The following is a 20901-nucleotide window of genomic DNA, read 5'->3' as shown; positions in this document are numbered from 1 at the left end:
ATTTAACATGTTAAAAATAATAGATACACAATTATATTATGCACATCACACATACATCTTATATTTTAATGTGTGTAAAATAAATTATTTGAATAGATAGAGAATCATACTTTATATATTATAAATTATTTTAAATTTCTTATAATTTTATAAAATATTTTATATAACTACAATATACACTTTATATAAAAACTACAAATCAAGATAATAACTATTCAGATATCAGAAATACAATGTATCAGGACACCTATCTTTAAGAAATGAGCATTGTTTCGTACCTTAAGGTACTCAATATCATATCGATATAACACTTTATAATTAGTTAACGGTTTTATATATTAATTATTAAATCAAAATGTATAGAACTCGATATTAAAATACACTAATTATAGTATCTCACTTTTTGAGTGTTATATGCACTATAAAAATACCCAATAATTTATATTATTTTTTCACTATAATCTTGTAACTTTATTTTGTCAACTTTTTTTTTCCTTCTTGTCTAAATGTGATCCATTTTCAAAGGGTTCAAAAACCAAAACACCCTGACAAGAGTTGGTGAATCCTGTAACCAGGTTTTGTCCCCCTCAAAACACAACCATTTGTTTCCCAACATCCACTATTTAATTACTTAAAAATAAATACAAATTTTTAATTTTAATTAAGCCACACTAGTGAGTGGCTAACCTAAACAAATTAATACTTAATTAAAAAAAACAGTTATTATTCTTAATAATAATATGGATTCTTCACTAAGATTTGATGCCCATCACTTTCCACAAACTCACTCCACAAGGAATAAAAATCTAAAAAAATGCCCAAAGAAAAATGAAATTCTAACCAAATTAAACCAAACTCAAACTTATTATGAGTATATTCCACAGGATGAAGTGATGAGCCAAAAGCTTCAAGAAGAAAAAAGATAAGAGAGAAGTATAAATCCTTTTAATTATTTCATATGATATGTCACTTTGATCTTACTTACAAAAGCATCCAACTTTGGAGCTTATACAAAAAGTTGTGTATACATAACATATATCTATATATATGCAGAATTTTAGGTAGGAAAATCACTTTTATCATAGTGTTTTTAATTTTAAGCACTTAAAAGATATTATATGTATTTTCATTATATATATGACTTGATATAATAGATATTTTATATGTTTTTGATTTTTTTTTTAATAATTCATGATGTAAAAAATTATGTTCAAAATAAAAAAATATGCATGTAATGTAACTAGATATTTAAATCTTATTTAAAATTTTCTTAAAAAAGAAATAGTATGTCCAATGATGAATTAATGATGTCGTATAAAAAGAAGAATTAGTATTTTTTGCGTCCTAAACTTTTGATACAACCTCATAATTCTGCCTCCTAAAATATATGTCTTGTTAAAAATTCTTCCTAAAATATAACAGTTACATAATCAAGTCCCTTCTGTTAGGTTATATTTCTTTTGCCGTTAAAAATTAATATTTTTCCCCATTAATTTTGTCCCCTTTTATTAAAAAAATTAAATTTCAAAAATTATAATTTTCTATTAATTTTGAAAAAGAAAAAAATTAAAAAACCTAATAAAAGTATTAAATTAACAAAAAAAAATATTAAGTTCACTTAAAAAACTAAAATTATTCTTAAAAAGATAATAATTTCAAACTTTATTTTATTTATAAACACATATCTTAAAAAATCAAACTAAAATTATTATCCAATAACTAATTTAAATAACAAACTAAGATTTTGTAAAAAGAAAATTAAACTTATTTATATTTACAAACTCTTATCTTAAAAGTAAAGAAAAATAATTAGAAATTTAATAAAAATATAAAATTATTTGAAAAAGTAGAAATTAAACTAAAAGAATATTATGTTTATTTAAACAAATCTAGATTTCTAGAGAAAAAAACTAGACTTTATTCTTGTAAAATTTAGTTTTTAAAAAAAGTGAATTTTTAATGTACTTTTTTTTTTAATATGTAAATGGATTTTTTAATAAAAATAATTAATTTTTTAAATCACTTAATTAGTTTTACAATTTTAATTTCCTTAATTATTAAAAATAATTTTTTTTAAGATCTAAATTAATTTTTCAAAATTTAATCAAAACAAATGTTAATCTTTTTCATTTTTATTTAGAGAAGGTATGTTTTAATAGTTGTCAATGTTTAAGAGAAAAGTTAATAATTTACAAAAGCACATCAATATTTAAACGGAATAATGAGACAGAACCTAACAAAAGAACTAAATTTTTATAAATGTAAATTTTTTTAAAAAAAATTAAATTGCTAATTATTCATAAATTACAATATAAAAATAAAAAACACCTACAAGGCTACAACATGAGGAAAAGTGATACCTTACCTAATAATTTTCAATTATTTAAGTAGATAATGGATGCATTTATATGCTCTTGCCACTAAACTCAATTAAGGAATCTAAAACTCAAAGTGGGGTATGTTTCTAAGTATAAATCCCAAATAAAAATTAATCAACAAGTTATTTGAAACCAACTATATAGTCATAATAAAATAGTACTATATATAGTTGCCATTTCTTACCATTTTTTCTCTTCTTTCTTTTATGGCTTAACAAAAAGAGCCAAATAGTCTATAAGGATGTGTTTGTGTGTGTGTTGATGTTCTTTTGGTCCAACCAAATAGAATCTTTAATCCTTATAACTCCCACGCACGTCCGCACGCTTGCCCACTTTATTTGTTATTCTAATTAGTAAATGCTAATTAATATCTTGTTTTATTTAACAACATTGCTATAATATATCATTAGTATTTAAAGACAGTATTTTACAATTGGTTGTCGATATTTTTTAAAAATTATTATATTAAATTATACGAGACTCGATACTTAATTGTACTAATATTAATATGACATGTTGAAGAATGCTAAATACTAATAGTATCTTTTCTTTATTTAATATATATAGGGATATGATTTTGTTCTGTTATTGTACTTTCACGGATTGTAATACATACGACAATCGTCAGATGAGTGAGTTATTTGATCTGACGGCTGAGATTGATCTAGGGGTAATTAGGGTTAAAAAGTAGAAACGTACCCTGATACTCATTTAATGTACCATGAGACCCATCTAATATACCACGGAATACATTCCGTGAAAATACATTACGAGACAAAATCATATCATAATATATATATGTATATAATGTGGAACTTAATTATTATAAAAAATTATTTTGGTGTACAATTATTAAATTATAATAAAAATATTTAATATTTTTTAAATGAAATTTATTTTTTAGTAGGGGCTACAGCCCCCATATGCTCTTAACTTGGCATGTCCCTCAATAAAAATAAAAAAGAGAAATGTTAAAATACATAAGTGGTAACTAGTACCATCTAAAAAAATGTGATATCATAGTTAATTATTTACAAAATATTACCTCTAAATAGTGCTAGGAACCAGTGAAGCTTAAAAGTAAAGCTCTAGAGTAATATAGAATAGTGAGATTAATAATATAGGAAATCTCTATAGTACTCGCACTTAAAGAGGATGTTCGGGTAGATCTTCTATGTGTTTTGGCACCAAGAAAAAAAAATTAATCTAATTTTTTTCATATTAATGTGTACGTAAAATCAAATAATTTATAGTGGTAAAGTTAAGATTCAAATAGTTATTTGTATAAGAATAACATGTGTATAATAAAATATTTAAAATTTATTTTTCCCTATGCTAAATAGCTCAAAATTTTCTAAAAAATTACAAACATTTTTTAATAACTATAACATACAAGATAATAAAATAAAATAACACTAAAATTTTATTCCGAATACCAAAACAAATAAATCATCTACCAAAATTTTTTTCTTGGTTAACCGGCCAAGCTTAGCTTTAAAGTCCAAACATTAACTCCGTCGACAAATCCGAAAATGTCAGTCCAAAATCCCAAACTATTCTCTCCACGTGGCTACTAAGATCTCAATAACTAAACCTTTTTTTTTATATATAAATATGTATGTATAACACACAATAATCTTAAATGTCAAATTGGGTTTAAAATAAAAATTGACCCACCTTATAAGGCCTGCTTAACTTGAGAGACTTACTTAAGCTTTTATTTTTACACACTTACAAAAAAAAAAAAAAAAAAAAAAAATTCTTAAATATATATATATATATATATATATATACATTTGTGGTTTTCTGTGAAGCTGTATTGAAAGTGACCCTTGTTTCTTCTTCTTCCTTATCTACCTTACCTTCGTCTTCTTCTGTACTCTCTCTCTTTCTTTCTTTCTCTTCTTGTTGTTGTTTTTTTTTTGAGAAAGAAAAAAAAAAGATGGGAAATTGTCAAGCCATAGATGCTGCAGCACTAGTGATACAACACCCATGTGGGAAAATAGAGAGGCTTTATTGGACTATAAGTGCAAGTGAAGTTATGAGATTGAACCCTGGTCATTATGTGTCTTTGATTATACCATTACCAATTTCAGATCAACACCAAGATAAAGAAAATCATCAACAACAACAAACAGAAGAGATCAAAACGGTGCGTTTTACTCGTGTTAAGTTACTTCGTCCAACAGAGACTCTTGCTCTTGGTCATGCTTATCGACTAGTCACTACTCAAGGTAATGTATTATTGTTGATTTGTTTCTACTTAAATTTTGGGTAAATCCTAAATGGGTTTTGATTGTTTTTCTTTGTAGATTCTTAAAGTTGTGAACTTTTTTGTTTTTGTTGCAGAGGTTATGAAAGTTTTGAGAGCTAAGAAGTATGCAAAAGCAAAGAAACAAGTTCATGAAAAGTCAGAATCTTCTGTTACTGCAGAGAATAATAATAATGAGATGAGTTTGAGTTCTTCTAATAAGGTACAAACTCTCATAAATAATTACTCTTTATTCTTTTTATTTTTTCAAAATTAATTTTTTTTTTAACAAAATAATTCCAGGCCATGAAAACAGAGAGAAGTAAACAGAGATTGTCATCATCATCATCATCATCATCATCATCAAATGCAAGTGCAATGAGATCAAAATCATGGCGTCCATCGTTACAGAGTATTTATGAAGCTACAAATTAAAACTATTAGTTAAGTTTAGTTAGCTTCAAGAACTCTTCCATGGCCAGAGATCTATTACTATTCATCATCATCATCATCATCATCAATCATGGAAATGAAAATAGAAATTTAATAAATTTCTAGTTTAAACAGATCAGTATAGGCCTTTTTCTCAAACCCCACCATGTTCAAAGTAAATTAATATATATATAATATTAATAATAATCTGTATAGCTACAAAATTGCTATGATTTAATGCAGTAAATTTTGTGATTATGAACATGTTTTTTTTTAGAAAAGTATAAATTGATAAAGATTAGAAAAGAAAAGAAAAGAAAAATTCTGAGTTGGTTTTGAGTTTCATCATCATATCAGTAAAATTAAGGCTCCACCAATAATAATAATAATAATAATAATAATAATATCACAGGTTGGTCATACTATTACGCAAGATAATTTACAAAGAGTAATTTGTTAAGAGTTAATTGTTTTTTTTGTAGGGTGTTAAGAGTTAATTGTTAATTACTCTACTCTATATTTTTGTAATGTTTATTTAAACTAATTTAGCAATTAATTTTATCAATATGATCAGATGTGCTTCTACCATGTATAAAAAAGTAATTAAATTTAAATTTAAAATTGACATAATTGAGTTACGTTTGATCATATTTATAAAAAAAAACACATTGTATCAAATAAATATTATTAAAACAAACAAATACCAAGTAAAAAAAAAGGCTAATTAGGAATTTTTTCTCCGAACTTTGACATGTATTAAATTATGCCCCTAAACTTTTAAAGTCGTTAAAAATTCCCCCTAAACTATTGAGATTGTTAGATTTAAGGACTTTTGTCTAATTTTAGTAAAAAAAATTTAACATAGATGAAAGTTTAGAGGGCATGATTTAGTATATATCAAAGTTTGAGAGACATAATTTAGTAGATATTAAAAGTACATAATTTAATACATGTTAAAATTAAGAGGGGAAAAAATCCTAATTAACTTAAAATAATACCAAATTTATATTTTAATAAAACATGTGATATGTATATATCCATTTATTAAATATCTGGTTATTAAACACAAAAGCTAGTCAAATCTAGTTGTGTAGAATGAAAAAAAATAATGGTTTAAAATTTAAATTTGAAATCTAAAATAGAAGGTAAAATGTCAAATTAAACATGGCCAGGGACAGGCCAAACATGCACAAAAAGCTAGAACAAATTGATGGAAACTGTCTGGAAAACAGTGCTGGATATATAGTAAAAGATTAATGTTATTCTGCATCGGTGGTATTTGTCAACTTTAGATATATTTTCTTGCGATTTGTTAACGATATTTATTAAAAGTTATTATATTAAATTTTAAAACACAATATTTAATTGGACCAATATCGATATTAACACATAAGAGAGTGTTAAACACTATTGGTACCTTTTAATATTTCTCATAGTAAAAGGGTAAAAAATAGTGAAATCTATTATTATTAAACACGAGTAGTTCCTAGCATTTTTTTATTGGCGGAGCCTTTCGATTGATTAGTGATATTCTTTAAAAGCTATTTTTTAAATTATATAAGACTCAATATTTAATTACACATATTATTAATATGACACCGAGCAAAATATTAAACACTGGTAATATTTTTTGCAATTTTTTTCTCAAGATCAATAATTGAATTATTCTAGAGTCAAGCAAAAGCCCCAAAAAAAAGCTTCACCAAAGAATATATATATTTATGTAAACGTTATTTTGGTTGTTCTAGGGAAGAGAGTACACAATAATGTTGAAAAAATCTAACCATATCTTTCAATGGGAGCAGTGAAATGAAAGGAAGTTGTACAATTATCAAAAATTATTATTTATTGTTCTTACAAATTGTAGGATAGGGTTCCAACTTCCTAAATCAAGAGATATGGGGTCTTAATTTCATTTAAATCTCTTATTACAATATTTTAATTAATTTTTATACCTGAAGTCATATATTATAATTTGAGCAATTTGCGGCGAAACCCCCTTATGTTTTGATTTTTATACACTTAACCCCCTTATCTTTATTTTTGGTGGCAAAACCCCCTTATGTTTTAATTTTTATACACTTAACCCCCTTATCTTTTTTTTTTGTGGCAAAACCCCCTTATGTTTTAATTTTTATACACTTAACCCCCTTATCTTTTTTTTGGTGGCAAAACCCCCTTATGTTTATTTTTCTTTGCAAATTTGACACGCCAGTTAAATATTACCGTTAAATATCAACTGGATGACCACTGTATACACCTTTGTATATGTAACGGTAAAACCTCGAAGTCGATACAGTAGTAATCCAGTTAGTATTTAACGGTAATATTTAACTAAAACTTTAAATTTGCAAAGAAAAGTAAACTGAAGGGTTTTGCCACCAAAACAAAAGATAGAGGGGTTAAGTGTATAAAAATTAAAACATAAGGGGGTTTTGCCACCAAAAAAAAAGATAAGGGGGTTAAGTGTATAAAAATTAAAACATAAGGGGGTTTTGCCACCAAAAATAAAGATAAGGGGGTTAAGTGTATAAAAATCAAAACATAAGGGGGTTTCGCCGCAAATTGCTCTTATAATTTTTCTTTTAATTGTTTTTTAGAATTTTTAAAAATACTATTTTTTTATGCTAAAATTTTAATTATAAAATAAGTTTGTAAAGATTTAAAATTATAAAAATATACTTTATTTAATCAAAAATAAATTACAACTAAAAAAAACAAGAAATTAATCTCAAAATAACTATAAATAAATATAACAACTATATTTTATCTTTTAGTCTTTTGCGATTTTAGCTTTTGTTAGTTTTGTAGTATCTATGGCCCTTAGCTCAATTAAGGCAATGTTGTCGATTACATTTAATATTTAAAAGGTAATTTTTTTTTTGAGTGTGACATAATAGTATTTTACAATCAATTAGTTTAATAGTTTAAAGATCTTGAGTTCGAAACTATGACCTCTCCCTTTTTCTCATCCCTCCTTCACCACTAAACTAGCTTTAGTAGCTTTAAAAGGTAAATAATTTAAATGTGTGTTGAAGCATCAAGCATTTTGGTATTTGTCATTTTTGAATTTATTTACTTTACTCTTTCATTTTTCACATGTATAAAGTTATATTTTATTAATTTTTTTTATCGTTAATTTTTTTTAGACTATTGAGATTGTTGGATATAAAAACTTGTATCAGATTTTATTCAATTTTACTAATTTAGTCATTGTCCATGCACTAAATATGTTCCTCAGACTTTGATATATACTAAATCACGTCCTTTAAAATTTGACATGTACCAAATTATGTCCCTCAAACTTTGACATACACTAAATCATGTCTTCTGAACTTTAATTCATATTAGACTTTCTTTACTAAAATTGGACAAAAGTCCTTAAATTCAACAATTTTAATAATTTAAGGTGAATTTTTAACGGCCTTAAAATTCAAAGAGCATGATTTGGTACTTGTCAAAATTCAAAAAATAAAAATCCTAATTGGCCTTACTTTATTATTGTAATCGACTTGGTTAGTTGTTCTTTAGTCCTTTATGCATTTTTTTTTCTTGATTAATTCCATTGATAAGGTACAAAGTCAAGAAGATAATAGACAATACAAAGTAAACAGTTTTAGAATTCAAGGGTAAATCAAGCTACTAAATTTGAGAAACATATAAAGAGAAAGTAATACGAGCAAAAGAATGAGCCATAATATTATTGACCTGGTTACAATGTAAAAAAAGACAGAAACATGCTTAATGACATTCACAATTGCGCCAAATTCAATAAACTACTTATCATTGCTCGAAATTACTTGCACCAAACAAACACAATCAGAGAAAACAACGATCTCAAGTAGCAAAGCCAAACACAAAGAAGCATCCCCTACAACAAAGTTGTTGCCTCTGCCATGTGAGGAGCATCACCAGCGTTGTAGTCGAGTCGTTTATTCGATTTTTTATTAAGAAAATTTACACAAAATACTATTTTTAATAAATTTTATACACTAAGTACAAATATTTTTTTTTTATATATTTTTACAGTGTGTTTTAAAAATAACACGAAAACAATAAAAAATTACATGAACACAATATAATAAGGCTAATTAGAAATTTTACCCCTTGAACTTTTAAGATCGTTAAAAATGCCCATGAACTATTGAGATTGTTAGATTTAAGGACTTTTGTCCAATTTTAGTAAAAAGTCTAAAATGGATGAAAGTTCAGGGGGCATGATTTAGTACATTTCAAAGTTCGAGAGACATGATTTAGTATATATTAAAATTTGGGGAGCATAGTTTAGTACATAAACAATCACTAAAATAGTAAAATTGAATGAAATTAGACAAAAGTCCTTAAATTCAACAATCTCAATAGTTCATGGGGTATTTTTAACGACCTTAAAAGTTCAGGAGGAATGATTTGATATATGTCAAAGTTCAGGAGGCAAAAATCGTAATTAGCCTAAAAATAATCTACAAAAAATAAAAAAACCAAATACAATTCAATTAACAAGAGTACAACATAAAAATAATATGAAAACATTAAAAGATCATATAAACTATAAATAAAATTGTAAAAAATATTTAAAATTTCGTATAGCTATATTTTTGTAATTTTTTTTGTTGTTCTTGCGTATTTTTTAAATATGTGTGTGAAATAGATTATTTAAATATTATTTTTATAGATGGTATATACTACATCTTTTGAAAAAAGTGCATTGTATTTAATCTTGAACAATTGTTAAAAAAAGAACATGCCAAATAAGCCAATATGTCAAATTGAGAAAGAACAATAGGATTTGAAAAAGAAAAAACAAAGAAGAGTGATTCAACATAAAAACCAATCGTTGCTAAATAATAATAAAGAAATTATTTTCTTTTATATATAAAGTCATTGTTTTTCCCATATTATTTCATATAGGGACTCTAATGATTGTAGAATTAATTAAGATAAGCATGAAATATTGTTTTCATACTAAAAAATAATTCAATACCAACCAAATTTTTTACTTACCAACAAATAAGTGATAAGTAATAACAATAATTTTCATTTGAAATATATAGTAAGCCACTAAAGTATCTATATATGTATATGAATATATAAGATTAGAATATTAAGCAAATATATAGTAAGCCACAAAATATTAGTTGTATATACTTGTACGGACATCATATATATGACATTATTGATTATCCAATATTTGTTGTATCTTAATTACAGGTGTCACAAAATGAATTGTTATACTCAAGTATATATCAACGTTGTCTTCTTCACCCAAATCCCAAAGTTGCCAACTTTACAAATAATATATTGGATAACCTCTAGCTATGTCTCTAGTCGTAGTAATTTTTCCTTCAAATCTTTACATGTACTAAATTATATCTTTTAAATTATATCTTTTAAATTATATCTTTTAAATTTTTTTTATTAAAAATTTTCTCCGAACTATTAAAATTATTAAATTTAAGGACTTTTATCTAATTTTAGTAAAAAAATTTTAACATGCATTAAAGTTCAGAGGACATGATTTAGTACGTATTAAAGTTTGAGGAGCATGATTTGGTAGATATCAAAATTTAGAGAGCATGGTTTAGTACATAAACAATCACTGAAACAGTAAAATTGAATGAAATTAGACAAAAATTCTTAAATCTAACAATCTCAATAGTTTAGGAGAATTTTTAATGGCCAAAAAAATTCAAAGAGCATGATTTGGTACATATCAAAGTTCGGAAAAAAAATTCCTAATTAACCTTCTTTTTTAGTTAAGGTAATATTAAAAACATTAATTCTTCTTGTAAATTAATAAGAAAAAATATATATATTTATATAGAGTAAGTTTATAATATACCTTTTCTTAAGTGAGTTTTAAGAAAATAAAAATTATTAGACTCTTTATTTAAAAAATATATAGTAATTTTAAAAATTATTGAAAAATATGTATATTTTTTAAGAGAAAATATTTGTTTGGGCTTTTAAGTTGGGTGGGCCCTAACTGCGCTAGCCGCGGCCCTAGTCTGCCTTAGCCCAAGTTCGGCCCTGACCCCGACCTATCTTTTTCAGCATACATAAGAGTTATTTTTTTTGCAAAATAATTAGAATCACTCATGAAATTACGATGCCCACGTCCGCCATCGGCGCTGGAACCTCCTCGAACCATGATAGCTCATCGTCTAACCGCAGAGCATGCTTTGCCAACCATGGGCCACTAAAATCTTAGAGCGATCCCCATGAGACAAAACTGCCCACCCAAAATTTTAGACAATAAAGCTATAACATCTTCAAACAATGCTCATAACTCATTAAAATACTGAAGTTCCACCTGAAAAAACATAAAAAAACAGAATAAAACTTTAATTTTTTGTATGATCGTGTATGCATGTATTAAGATTTAAATATTTTATTACAGACTGTTTTTTATACATGTGGTAAGTAATTGTTTAAACTTTAGTTTCGATACTAAAAATTACTATTTAGAATTTTCTGAAAATTTATAGATAATCTTATAAAGCTATAATGTACGCTATCATAAAAAAAATTGCACTAATTTATTTTTAGGCTAATTAGGATTTTTATCCCCTGAATTTTGACATGTACCAAATTATGTCCCCTGAACTTTTAAGGTCGTTAAGAATATCCCCTGAACTATTGAGATTGTTGGATTTAAGAACTTTTGCCTAATTTTATTTAATTTTATTATTTCAGTTATTGTTTATGTACTAAACCCTGCTCCCAGACTTTGATATCTACCAAATCATGCCCTTTGAACTTTGACATGTACTAAATCATACCTTTGAACTTTCATCCATGTTCGACCTTTTTACTAAAATTAGAAAAAAAATTCTTAAATCCAATAATATCAACATGTTCAGGGAGCATTTTTAACGACCTTAAAAATTCAGGGGACATAATTTAATACATGTTAAAGTTTAGGTCAAAAATTCTAATTAGCTATATTTTTATATCAAAACAGATAAAAAAAAAAACTACAAGATCATAACACCTCTTTATAATAATATATATTCCATGTACAAGAAACAAGACATAGTATACTATGAAGCTTATGTCACATAAATATATAAAAGTGGTCGTATTAATGGGCCATGGCAAGGCTATCATATCAAGTTCTGGTTTTTATTAGAAAAAATAAAAAATGGAAAGAAATTATTATAAGGTCATAAAAGAAGAGAAAAGGTAGAACAGAACACATCAACTTTATGTTATTGCTAATTCATTATAAACTGTTGATGAAATTGAATGAGATGAAGTAATTTGTTTTTTTTTCTTTTGTTAGAGCTAGCTAGCTAGTATTGGATGGATTAGATTTGGATCTTTGTCTAATAACAATAATAATAATAAAATGGGACAAAAAAGAAAAAGTATATCAAGCATGCATGTTCTTTGAAATGCTAAAAGGTATTTGTAGTATTTAATATTTTTTTTACGAGTTAATATTATTATTGATTTAATTTAGTATTGAGTTTTATATAATTTAATATAATAATTTTTAAAAAATATCGCTAATCAAATAAGGCGATATATCTAGAAAGTATTCGATATTACTGGTACCCGATAATAAGGTGTAATCTGAAAAAGAAAGAGTGTGTTGAATCGTCGGCACAAACAAGCACACGTGAAATAAGATTCATTTCAACTTTCTTGAGATACACACAATCACACTACAAATAATTCTTTCACAAAACTTACAAAATCTCTCTCTCTCTCTCATTCAAACACAGTAATAATAATAAATCAATAATAACAAATAGTTTTTTTTTTTTGAATTATTGATCTTTCCAACTCTTTTCTTCTGTCATTTTTAGTACACAGTACTAGCTACACACCATTTTCCCAAGTAATTCTAAGATATTAATTTTCACTATCAATGAGTCATCAGCAGAAGCAGAAGATCCCTATATATGTGAATATGATAAGTGTTAATTACAAGTTATTATTACAATTTTTTAGTCAACTTTTACGTCTGAAATCACATATTGAAATATTTTTTTTCATAGCGGTATTCGTTATAGTTACAGTATCATCCCTATAAATTTTTAAAAATTTCCGAATAGTTTACAGTACCGAAAACAGAGTTCTTGATATTTTAGTTTACCACGCACGTTCAATAAACTTAAAACGTATTTTTGGCACTGTAAATTATTCGAAATTTTTCAAAATTTACCGGGATGATGTTATAAGCATAACAAACACCCCCGTGAAAAAAAATTAAAAAAATATTCCGACATGTGTTTTCAGGTGTGAAGGTTGACTAAGAGGTTGTAACAGGAGGTTGACGGTAGCACTCCTCATGTGAATATCGTTGTTGTAAAGAAAAAGATTTTTTATGACTTATATAACAGGCTTTGAGTCTCAAGTGATGAGGTGAGCAAGTCGTACACCTTGAGCTCCCGAACATTTAAAGACTTCGAAATTGTAATAAAAAAATAGTTAAAAGATAAAATATTAAATTATATGTAAATATATCAAAGTATTGTTTATAGTATAGTGATAGAAAGTGTTATAAAAAAGTATTAAGTTATTAAGCTATTAAAATAATTGTAATATCATTATACTACACTCAACAAAAAAGATAGAATATATTATAATAAAATATAAGGTCAAAATATCAAATTCTAAAATATACAAAATATTAGAATTTAAGATAAGATTAATGGGGTTCCATCTCAAAACTAATTTGTAATAGGAGGAGTAGCCTATTTATCTTAAATATTCTATTATATTTCCACACAAGCGACTTTTTTTTAGCTTACTATTCTTGATCACAAGTGGCTATTTTGCTCTACTTTTTGGATCGGTATTGTGACAGTCAGTAGTCCCGTGATCCGTAAGAGGAAATGCCGGGTAAGCTGTACAATCCCACACCGTCTGGGGAAGGTCAAGTGGGATAATTCTGAGGCCGTGTAGGTATGGGACTACACAGTTGAAGAGGGCTTGAATGGTACTACCTATATCAACAAGGTTAAATCTTATTTTTCGGTAGCCCATCACGAAAGAACTCCACGGTTAAGCGTGCTTGACCTAGGGTAATTTCAGGATGGGTGACCTCCTGGGAAGTTTTCCCAAAAAGCGTGTGAGTGAGGACAAAGCACGCTGGAAACACTCGTGTTAATTTGTAGGGTTAGTCATCAATCCAGGAAGCAACCAAAGTGGCGTACCCGTGTATAAGACCCATTCATTCCGTAGGTGTAAGGGCCTAATGGAGGCTTGAAACAGGGACGTTATAGGTATTTTTGGATTGGTGACTCTTTTTTTTTGGTTTATTATCCTCAAATCACAAGTGGCTTTTTGGACTTCGGCTCTTGGATAAGGTGAATGAATTTCCATCTCAAAACCAATTGGCAATAGGAGGAGTAGCTCATTCATCTTATATATTTTATTATCTTTTCACACATTAGTAATGTGAAACTCTCTAACATAAGATACTAAAATTATTATAGCTTTGTAAGCTCATTCGATAAAAACAGTAAAATCTATCTAAAGAGAGTTAAGAGAGCTTGGAAGCTCGATTTCCCATTCCGAAGCTATCACTGAAATTGAAACTCAAAGATCAAAGACTAAAGATCTAACATATTGTTGATATAAGCTTCATATTTTATATCTAACATACATAACTTTAGTAATGATCTCATTAAATATAAAAATAAAATATAGAAATTTGGAGAATGAATTTGAATCCTACAAGAAAAACATGCCGACTCAAGTAAAACACGACATGACACAACTTGTTTGTTTTATAGTACGGCACGACATGATTTATATTTTTTATGGCACGGCGCGGCACAATATTTGTATTTTATCATTAGGACACAACACTGCCCCATATTTATGGCATTACATATTTTTACAGCTATACTCTGCTAATTCCACGTGTGAAGCATGCGATGTTTTTACCGTTTATCTTGACACTTGTCAGCATCAAAGCGAACGAGGGAAAGAACGAGCGAATAATATGTAGTAAATGAGATTGGGCTAGACTTAAAAGCCCATTTCGAATATAATGTTCGTGGGCCAAGCTGGGCCAGCCCCATTTGAAACCCAATATACTATTTTAAATAATTTATTTTTTCAGCACTTTCATATATACATTCGTTTTTTACGATCGTAATCATAATATATTCGTATAAATATGTTTCTGGATAATAACATACCATTAAATATATAACATGTGATAAAAATCAGTAATCTATCATTTAATGTGACAATTGATCTAATTAATAATGTAGAATTTACACTAGGAATAGTTGCAAAAAAATACGAAAAACAACAACAAAAAAAAAATTATAAAAATACGGTATGTATAGAATTTTAACATTTTTACGATTTTTTAGATTTTATTTACATAAAATATTGTCTTTTTGTATATTTTTATGTTGTATTATTGTTATTTTGTTGTTGATTTTTTATAATTTATATATTATTTTTTATGTTGTTTTTATATATTTTTTTTTGTGTGTTTTATAGAATACCGTAAAAATATATAAAAAAAAACATTAAACATAAAAATGTAAAATTTTTTACAAGTTGTATGTAATTATTCCTTTATACTATATATAGCTATAGCTTTTTTTTCTTGCAACTTTTTTTTCTTATATATATACACATAAAATTACATTTTCTATTGTTTGCGTATATATTTTTTATTATTATTATATCAAGTTCTTTGTACTATAGATTTTATAAAGTTTTATATACATTTATCTAAGAAAATTTTTAACTTAATTGTTTGAAAAGAATATGACCTTTTAATAATTAATTTTACAAAAGATAGGAATATAGTTTGTGCTGTAATTTTATACATATATATATTAAGAAAAAAAACATATTTTTAAAAAGTTCTCATAAGTGAGTGGAGACTGCAACTAAATTTACACAAACGTGGGCTCATACCCTGGGCCTAATGGGCTTTACAAAGATTAAGGGCTTAAAAAATGTGGGCCACCATCACTTAGAAACTCAAATTCAATTTTAGCTATTCTTCATACCAATCTAACATCACATTTTTCAATATTACCAAATAACCAATCGGATTTCCTCAATGTTCTGTTTGATATTTATTTATTTTTTTGGAAAAATGTTGTGTTTGATATTCTCTTATAAAAGATTAAATGAAGAAAAAAAACATTTGACACTTTTCCAAAGGTTATGGTGTGAAAAGTGTCTTATTTGATTCAAATAAATCGAAGGAAGCCATATAAAATAAATATTTAAAAATTCAAAGCAAGCAACCATTTTCTATAGACATTCAATAGTTAACAAATAAAAAACGACTAGAAAAAGTAAAAAAGGATAAGGCATATATGCAAGTCTTGGATAATGATTAGATATAATAAACTCATGTGTCTCATATATATATATTAAATATTAATTATATGTACTAATAATGTCAACTAGGGTTGGAATGTAGCTAGCCACCCTTGTTTAATTGTACCTTAATATAATATTTTGGTTATGTACATTTTTTTAATTGTTTGTAAAGTTATTAATGGGAGTTTATAATATATGTATATATTATATATATGTATGTATGTATAGTTAGGTATCCAGCCACATTATCTAGATTAATTAACAATATGAGCTTGACAAATAAACAATTTTTTGCTCAAACTATGAAATGGCTTTTTGTTGTGGACATTGATTTGGAAAAGCACTATATATGGATTATTAGTCTATAAATATAAAGAAATATATATAAGTACATGCTCTTTTAGGTTAGGTAGAGAATTTGAGACAAAATAAAAAGATGAAAACTATTTATGTATATATATATATTTTGTATCTATATATGGCTCATAAAAAAATAAAGTGTGTTACTTTCTAAATGCTATCCCCCTTCTCCACTTTATAGCTAATCTTTTTTATTAAAGTTTAATTATATTGTCATTGTACTTATCTATTTTATGAAAACCCATGTTTTAAATTGCTCTACTTAATTACATATTTTAACAATGTAAATATATAATTTAAGTAAAACTTTCGGCTAAATAGTCAAAAATATACAAACAATTAAAATTAAAATCCTTTCCTTTTTTGGAATTAAATCACTTTTTTTGTTTTCTTTTACCTTAGGCAAATTCTATTCAATTCGGCTGGAAATGACTTGGTTAAATTTTTTAATTCATACTTAGAATCTTTTAGCTTAATTAATAACTTTAATTCACTTTTCTTTCTTTCCCTTTACTACTAATAAAATAAATAAATTTATATTTTTTTAATTGTCAACAAAAAGGAGTAGTACTTGTGTGTTGTCACCTATATATTAGTAGGTTTTTCTAATGTACATAGATTTTTTATTAAAAAAAATTAAAAATTAAAGAAAGAGTTGCTCATATATATAGGGATATGATTTTATCTTGTGATGTACTTTCACGGAATGTATTCTGTGGTACATTAGATGGGTCTCAGGGTACATTAAATGAGTGTCAGGGTACGTTTATACTTTTTAACCCTAATTACCCCTAGATCAATCTTAGCCGTCAGATCAAATTACTCCCTCATCTGATGGCTGCCGTACATTATGAATTACAATCCGTAAAAGTACGATAACGGTACAAAATCATATTCTATATATATAGCTGGTTTGGCAATTATAACAAAGAGAAAACATATACGTATATGTGTGAACCAATGAATCAACAAAGGTGGATTTGTGATGTTAAGGCTAGCTAGGTTATAGGGTATATGATAGGAATGATAATTGTACTTACACCTAATAAATATTACAAAGTGATGTTATAGTACTTTTAACTAATTGTATGTCACTATAAGGAAAAAAAATGTATTAGTGAATCGTAACTTAAGGATTTTTTTTTGCCACTAATGTTTAAGGATGATAAGTTGTCACTAAATAGTTATTATTGACACTTCTCGTAGTGTTTGAGATTCTTTAATACAATATTATATTTAATATTGATTTGTATTAATATTTTTAATACAATATTATATTTAATATTGATTTGTATGCTCTATTGTATTATATTGTTATTGTGTTTGATTGTATTGTATTAATATTATTTAATACAATATTATATTTAATATTTATTTGTATTAAAAGGTTGTGTAAAATTATAATATCTTTTCAATAAACTCGATTCTAACACCAACATAGTTTGGGACCTCGTTCGGGTCTGGTCTGGATTTGGGATCCAGGTTCGAGTCCGGGTATGGGTTTCGATCCCAGTCCTGATCTCGGTCCAGGTCTTGAGTTCGAGTTTGAGTCTGGGACTCCAGCCCTCAGATCAAATAACTCCCCCATCTAACGGCTGACGTACATCACAGAATACATTCCGTGAAAGTACAATAACGTGACAAAATCATATCCCATAATTTATATAGACTTGGATATATATAGTACTTTCTATGTTTTAGTGCACTGTTGAGGGACGGAGCTACATTGTATCGTAAGGGTCCTGCCCCCTCTCCCCCCAATTTTCTCTTTTTATTAAATAAATAAATAAATACATTAAATTAGATAAAATTTGATTCGATACTTACTTAATTGTATTAATAATAATAAAACATTATTATTAAACACCAGTAGTGCTTGGAATCTCTAGACATATCGTCTTGTGATGATTAGCGATACTCTCTAAAAAATATTACAATAATATAAGACTCAATATTTAATTGAACCAATATCAATATTGATACATTTCATGATGCTAGACACCACTAGTGCCTTTTAACATTAATTATAACAAAATTACACGTTAGAATCCTAAATACTAATTATGCTTTTAGCATTTTTCATAGTGATTTGATGCGAAATTTATTATATTTATTTGTAAGAAATGCTAAAAGGTACCAGTAATGTCTATCATCTTCTTATGTGTCAATATCGTTATTAATTTAATTAAGTATCGAATCTAATATAGTTTAATGTAATAACTTTTAAAGAGTATCGCTAACTAATTGTAAGATGATATATCTAGAAGTATTAAGAATCACTGATATCTAATAATAATGCTCTTTATTTATATATATGATTATATGGTAGCATGGATATATATTGGGAAATTTGATTTTTATGCATTAATTGGACTAAAATGAGTCCACTATAATTCAAAACTATTCAAAAATATTGACTGGTCATTGGGCCCCATTGGGCCCTATATCGGGCCTTTGTCTTAAACTCAGATGCAATTTTTGCATCACAATTCATTGGGCCTGCATTGGGGATGCATCGAACCTGTATCGAGCCTGTTTAGAAAATACAATTTCTTACTCAGAAATCACAGATTCAAAAATACTAACCTTTGATATTGGGTCCGTGGGTCGCAGTGGTTGTGGAGAAAGGGGTCTTCAATCCGTTAGTCACAGTCAATTGCAGTCTTCGTGGGTGGTGGAGAAGGGTGGTATTTGGGTCGTGGGTTGTGATGGTGGTTGGGTCGCCTGAATCCTCAAATAGAAAATTGGTGGGAGTTTAAGTTTTCGTTTAGAGAAGATAAAGAAACCGAGAGAGGGAAAGAGAGTAGAAAGATAGTGGCTATTTAAAAATAAAGAGGGTATTTTGGAAAAAAGAGAAATGTTAACCTATTTAACTAACATTAATACATATAAGTTTACAAATCAAATTTAAGTTAATATATGCATAAAAAAAATCAAATTTGCCAATATATTATGTTGATGTGCATGAATGAATGAATGAATGTTTATGATTAAGAAGAGGACTCATTTGTCTCCACTATAAGGTGCCCTAGAGGTAGATAAATGGAGCTAGGTCCAGCTGGTGGCACTACCATACAAAAATAAAAATGAATATATTAATTAATAAAAATAAAACGACAGACGCTCCCTCGATAATAACCACCCAATGCCAATGCCAATGACTTAATATATTTGTCTCAACAATTCTTTTGATGGGCATCCAAAGAAAGAAACACATAAAAAAAAGCCAACACTACACTACTACTACTAGCCCACCCATTCATCTATTCACATCTTCTTTAATTTTTTCTTTTTACATAAAACAAAATATATATGTATTTTTAACATATATTTACTTTTGAATTATTCTTTTTAAAGTGGATAATATTTTTTAATAATATTACATCATATTACACCTCAGTTATGTAATATATAACTGTTGTTAATGATATATTGTTATTATATATATAGGAATATTTATGTTGAAATTCTTTTTAATTATTTGTAATTGTTATATATATGGTTTTAATAAAAAAACATAATCGTAAATATATTTTATTTTACAATTTTACTACAGCCGTACTCTCTAAACTGTTAAATATTTGTTTAATTAAAGAAAAATTAATTTAGTTTTCTATTCAAATTTGTATATTTTTAATTAATAAATATGATAAATAATAATTATTTAATATGTTGTCTAATATATATCGACATATATTTTTGAGTTGACACTTAACAACTAAAATGATATTCCCTATCGTGCGTTGCAAGTGCTTAATGGGAGATGGAATTAACAAGACGATTCTGGCTTTTGGAAGAAGTTTTGGTATTTAAAACTTCCCCCAAAAGTTAAGAATTTTTTTTGGAGGGCTCTCTCTAATTGCCTTCTCACTCTTGTTTCACTTCAAACTAAGCGAGTTAATGTGACTAATACTTGTCCTCTTTGTAGTAGAGATGTTGAGACCATATTTTATATTATGGTTACTTGTCCTTTTATTATAGCTTGTTTGGAGCGGGGGCTGGGTTTTACTGTCACGATTGGAGATGCTGAATTTGGTTCCTGGTTTGAGAGCATTTCTAATACTCACCCAGGAGATAGTATTGATAAATTGGCTATGATTTTATGGGGTGTTTGGGGAGCTAGAAATGACTTGCTCTGGAATAAAAAGATTGCTTCTGTTGAAAGAG

General features: G+C 26.9%; 1 protein-coding gene across 1 annotated transcript; it reads left to right on the top strand.

The window, feature by feature from the left end:
* Nucleotides 1–4191: 4191 nt before the first annotated feature.
* Nucleotides 4192–5319, top strand: LOC115712060 (uncharacterized). The gene is made up of 3 exons (XM_030640278.2): nt 4192–4612; nt 4728–4852; nt 4933–5319. The coding sequence occupies exons 1-3, from the start codon at nt 4321–4323 to the stop codon at nt 5062–5064; spliced, it is 549 nt and encodes a 182-aa protein (XP_030496138.2). The 5' UTR covers nt 4192–4320; the 3' UTR covers nt 5065–5319.
* The last annotated feature ends 15582 nt before the right edge of the window (nt 5320–20901 follow it).

The sequence above is a fragment of the Cannabis sativa genome, chromosome 4 (genome assembly GCF_029168945.1).
Source record: "Cannabis sativa cultivar Pink pepper isolate KNU-18-1 chromosome 4, ASM2916894v1, whole genome shotgun sequence".
NCBI lineage: Eukaryota > Viridiplantae > Streptophyta > Magnoliopsida > Rosales > Cannabaceae > Cannabis > Cannabis sativa.
The sequence above is the reverse complement of the archived record's forward strand: the minus strand, read 5'-3'. Positions and strand labels throughout refer to the sequence as shown.

Bases quoted from the DNA above. Each gene is read 5' to 3' on its own strand.
- LOC115712060 (XM_030640278.2), top strand. From the start codon at position 4,321: ATGGGAAATTGTCAAGCCATAGATGCTGCAGCACTAGTGATACAACAC. The intron at 4,613-4,727 runs GTAATGTATTAT...TTTTTGTTGCAG, and splicing joins TCGACTAGTCACTACTCAAG to AGGTTATGAAAGTTTTGAGA. The intron at 4,853-4,932 runs GTACAAACTCTC...AAATAATTCCAG, and splicing joins GTTTGAGTTCTTCTAATAAG to GCCATGAAAACAGAGAGAAG.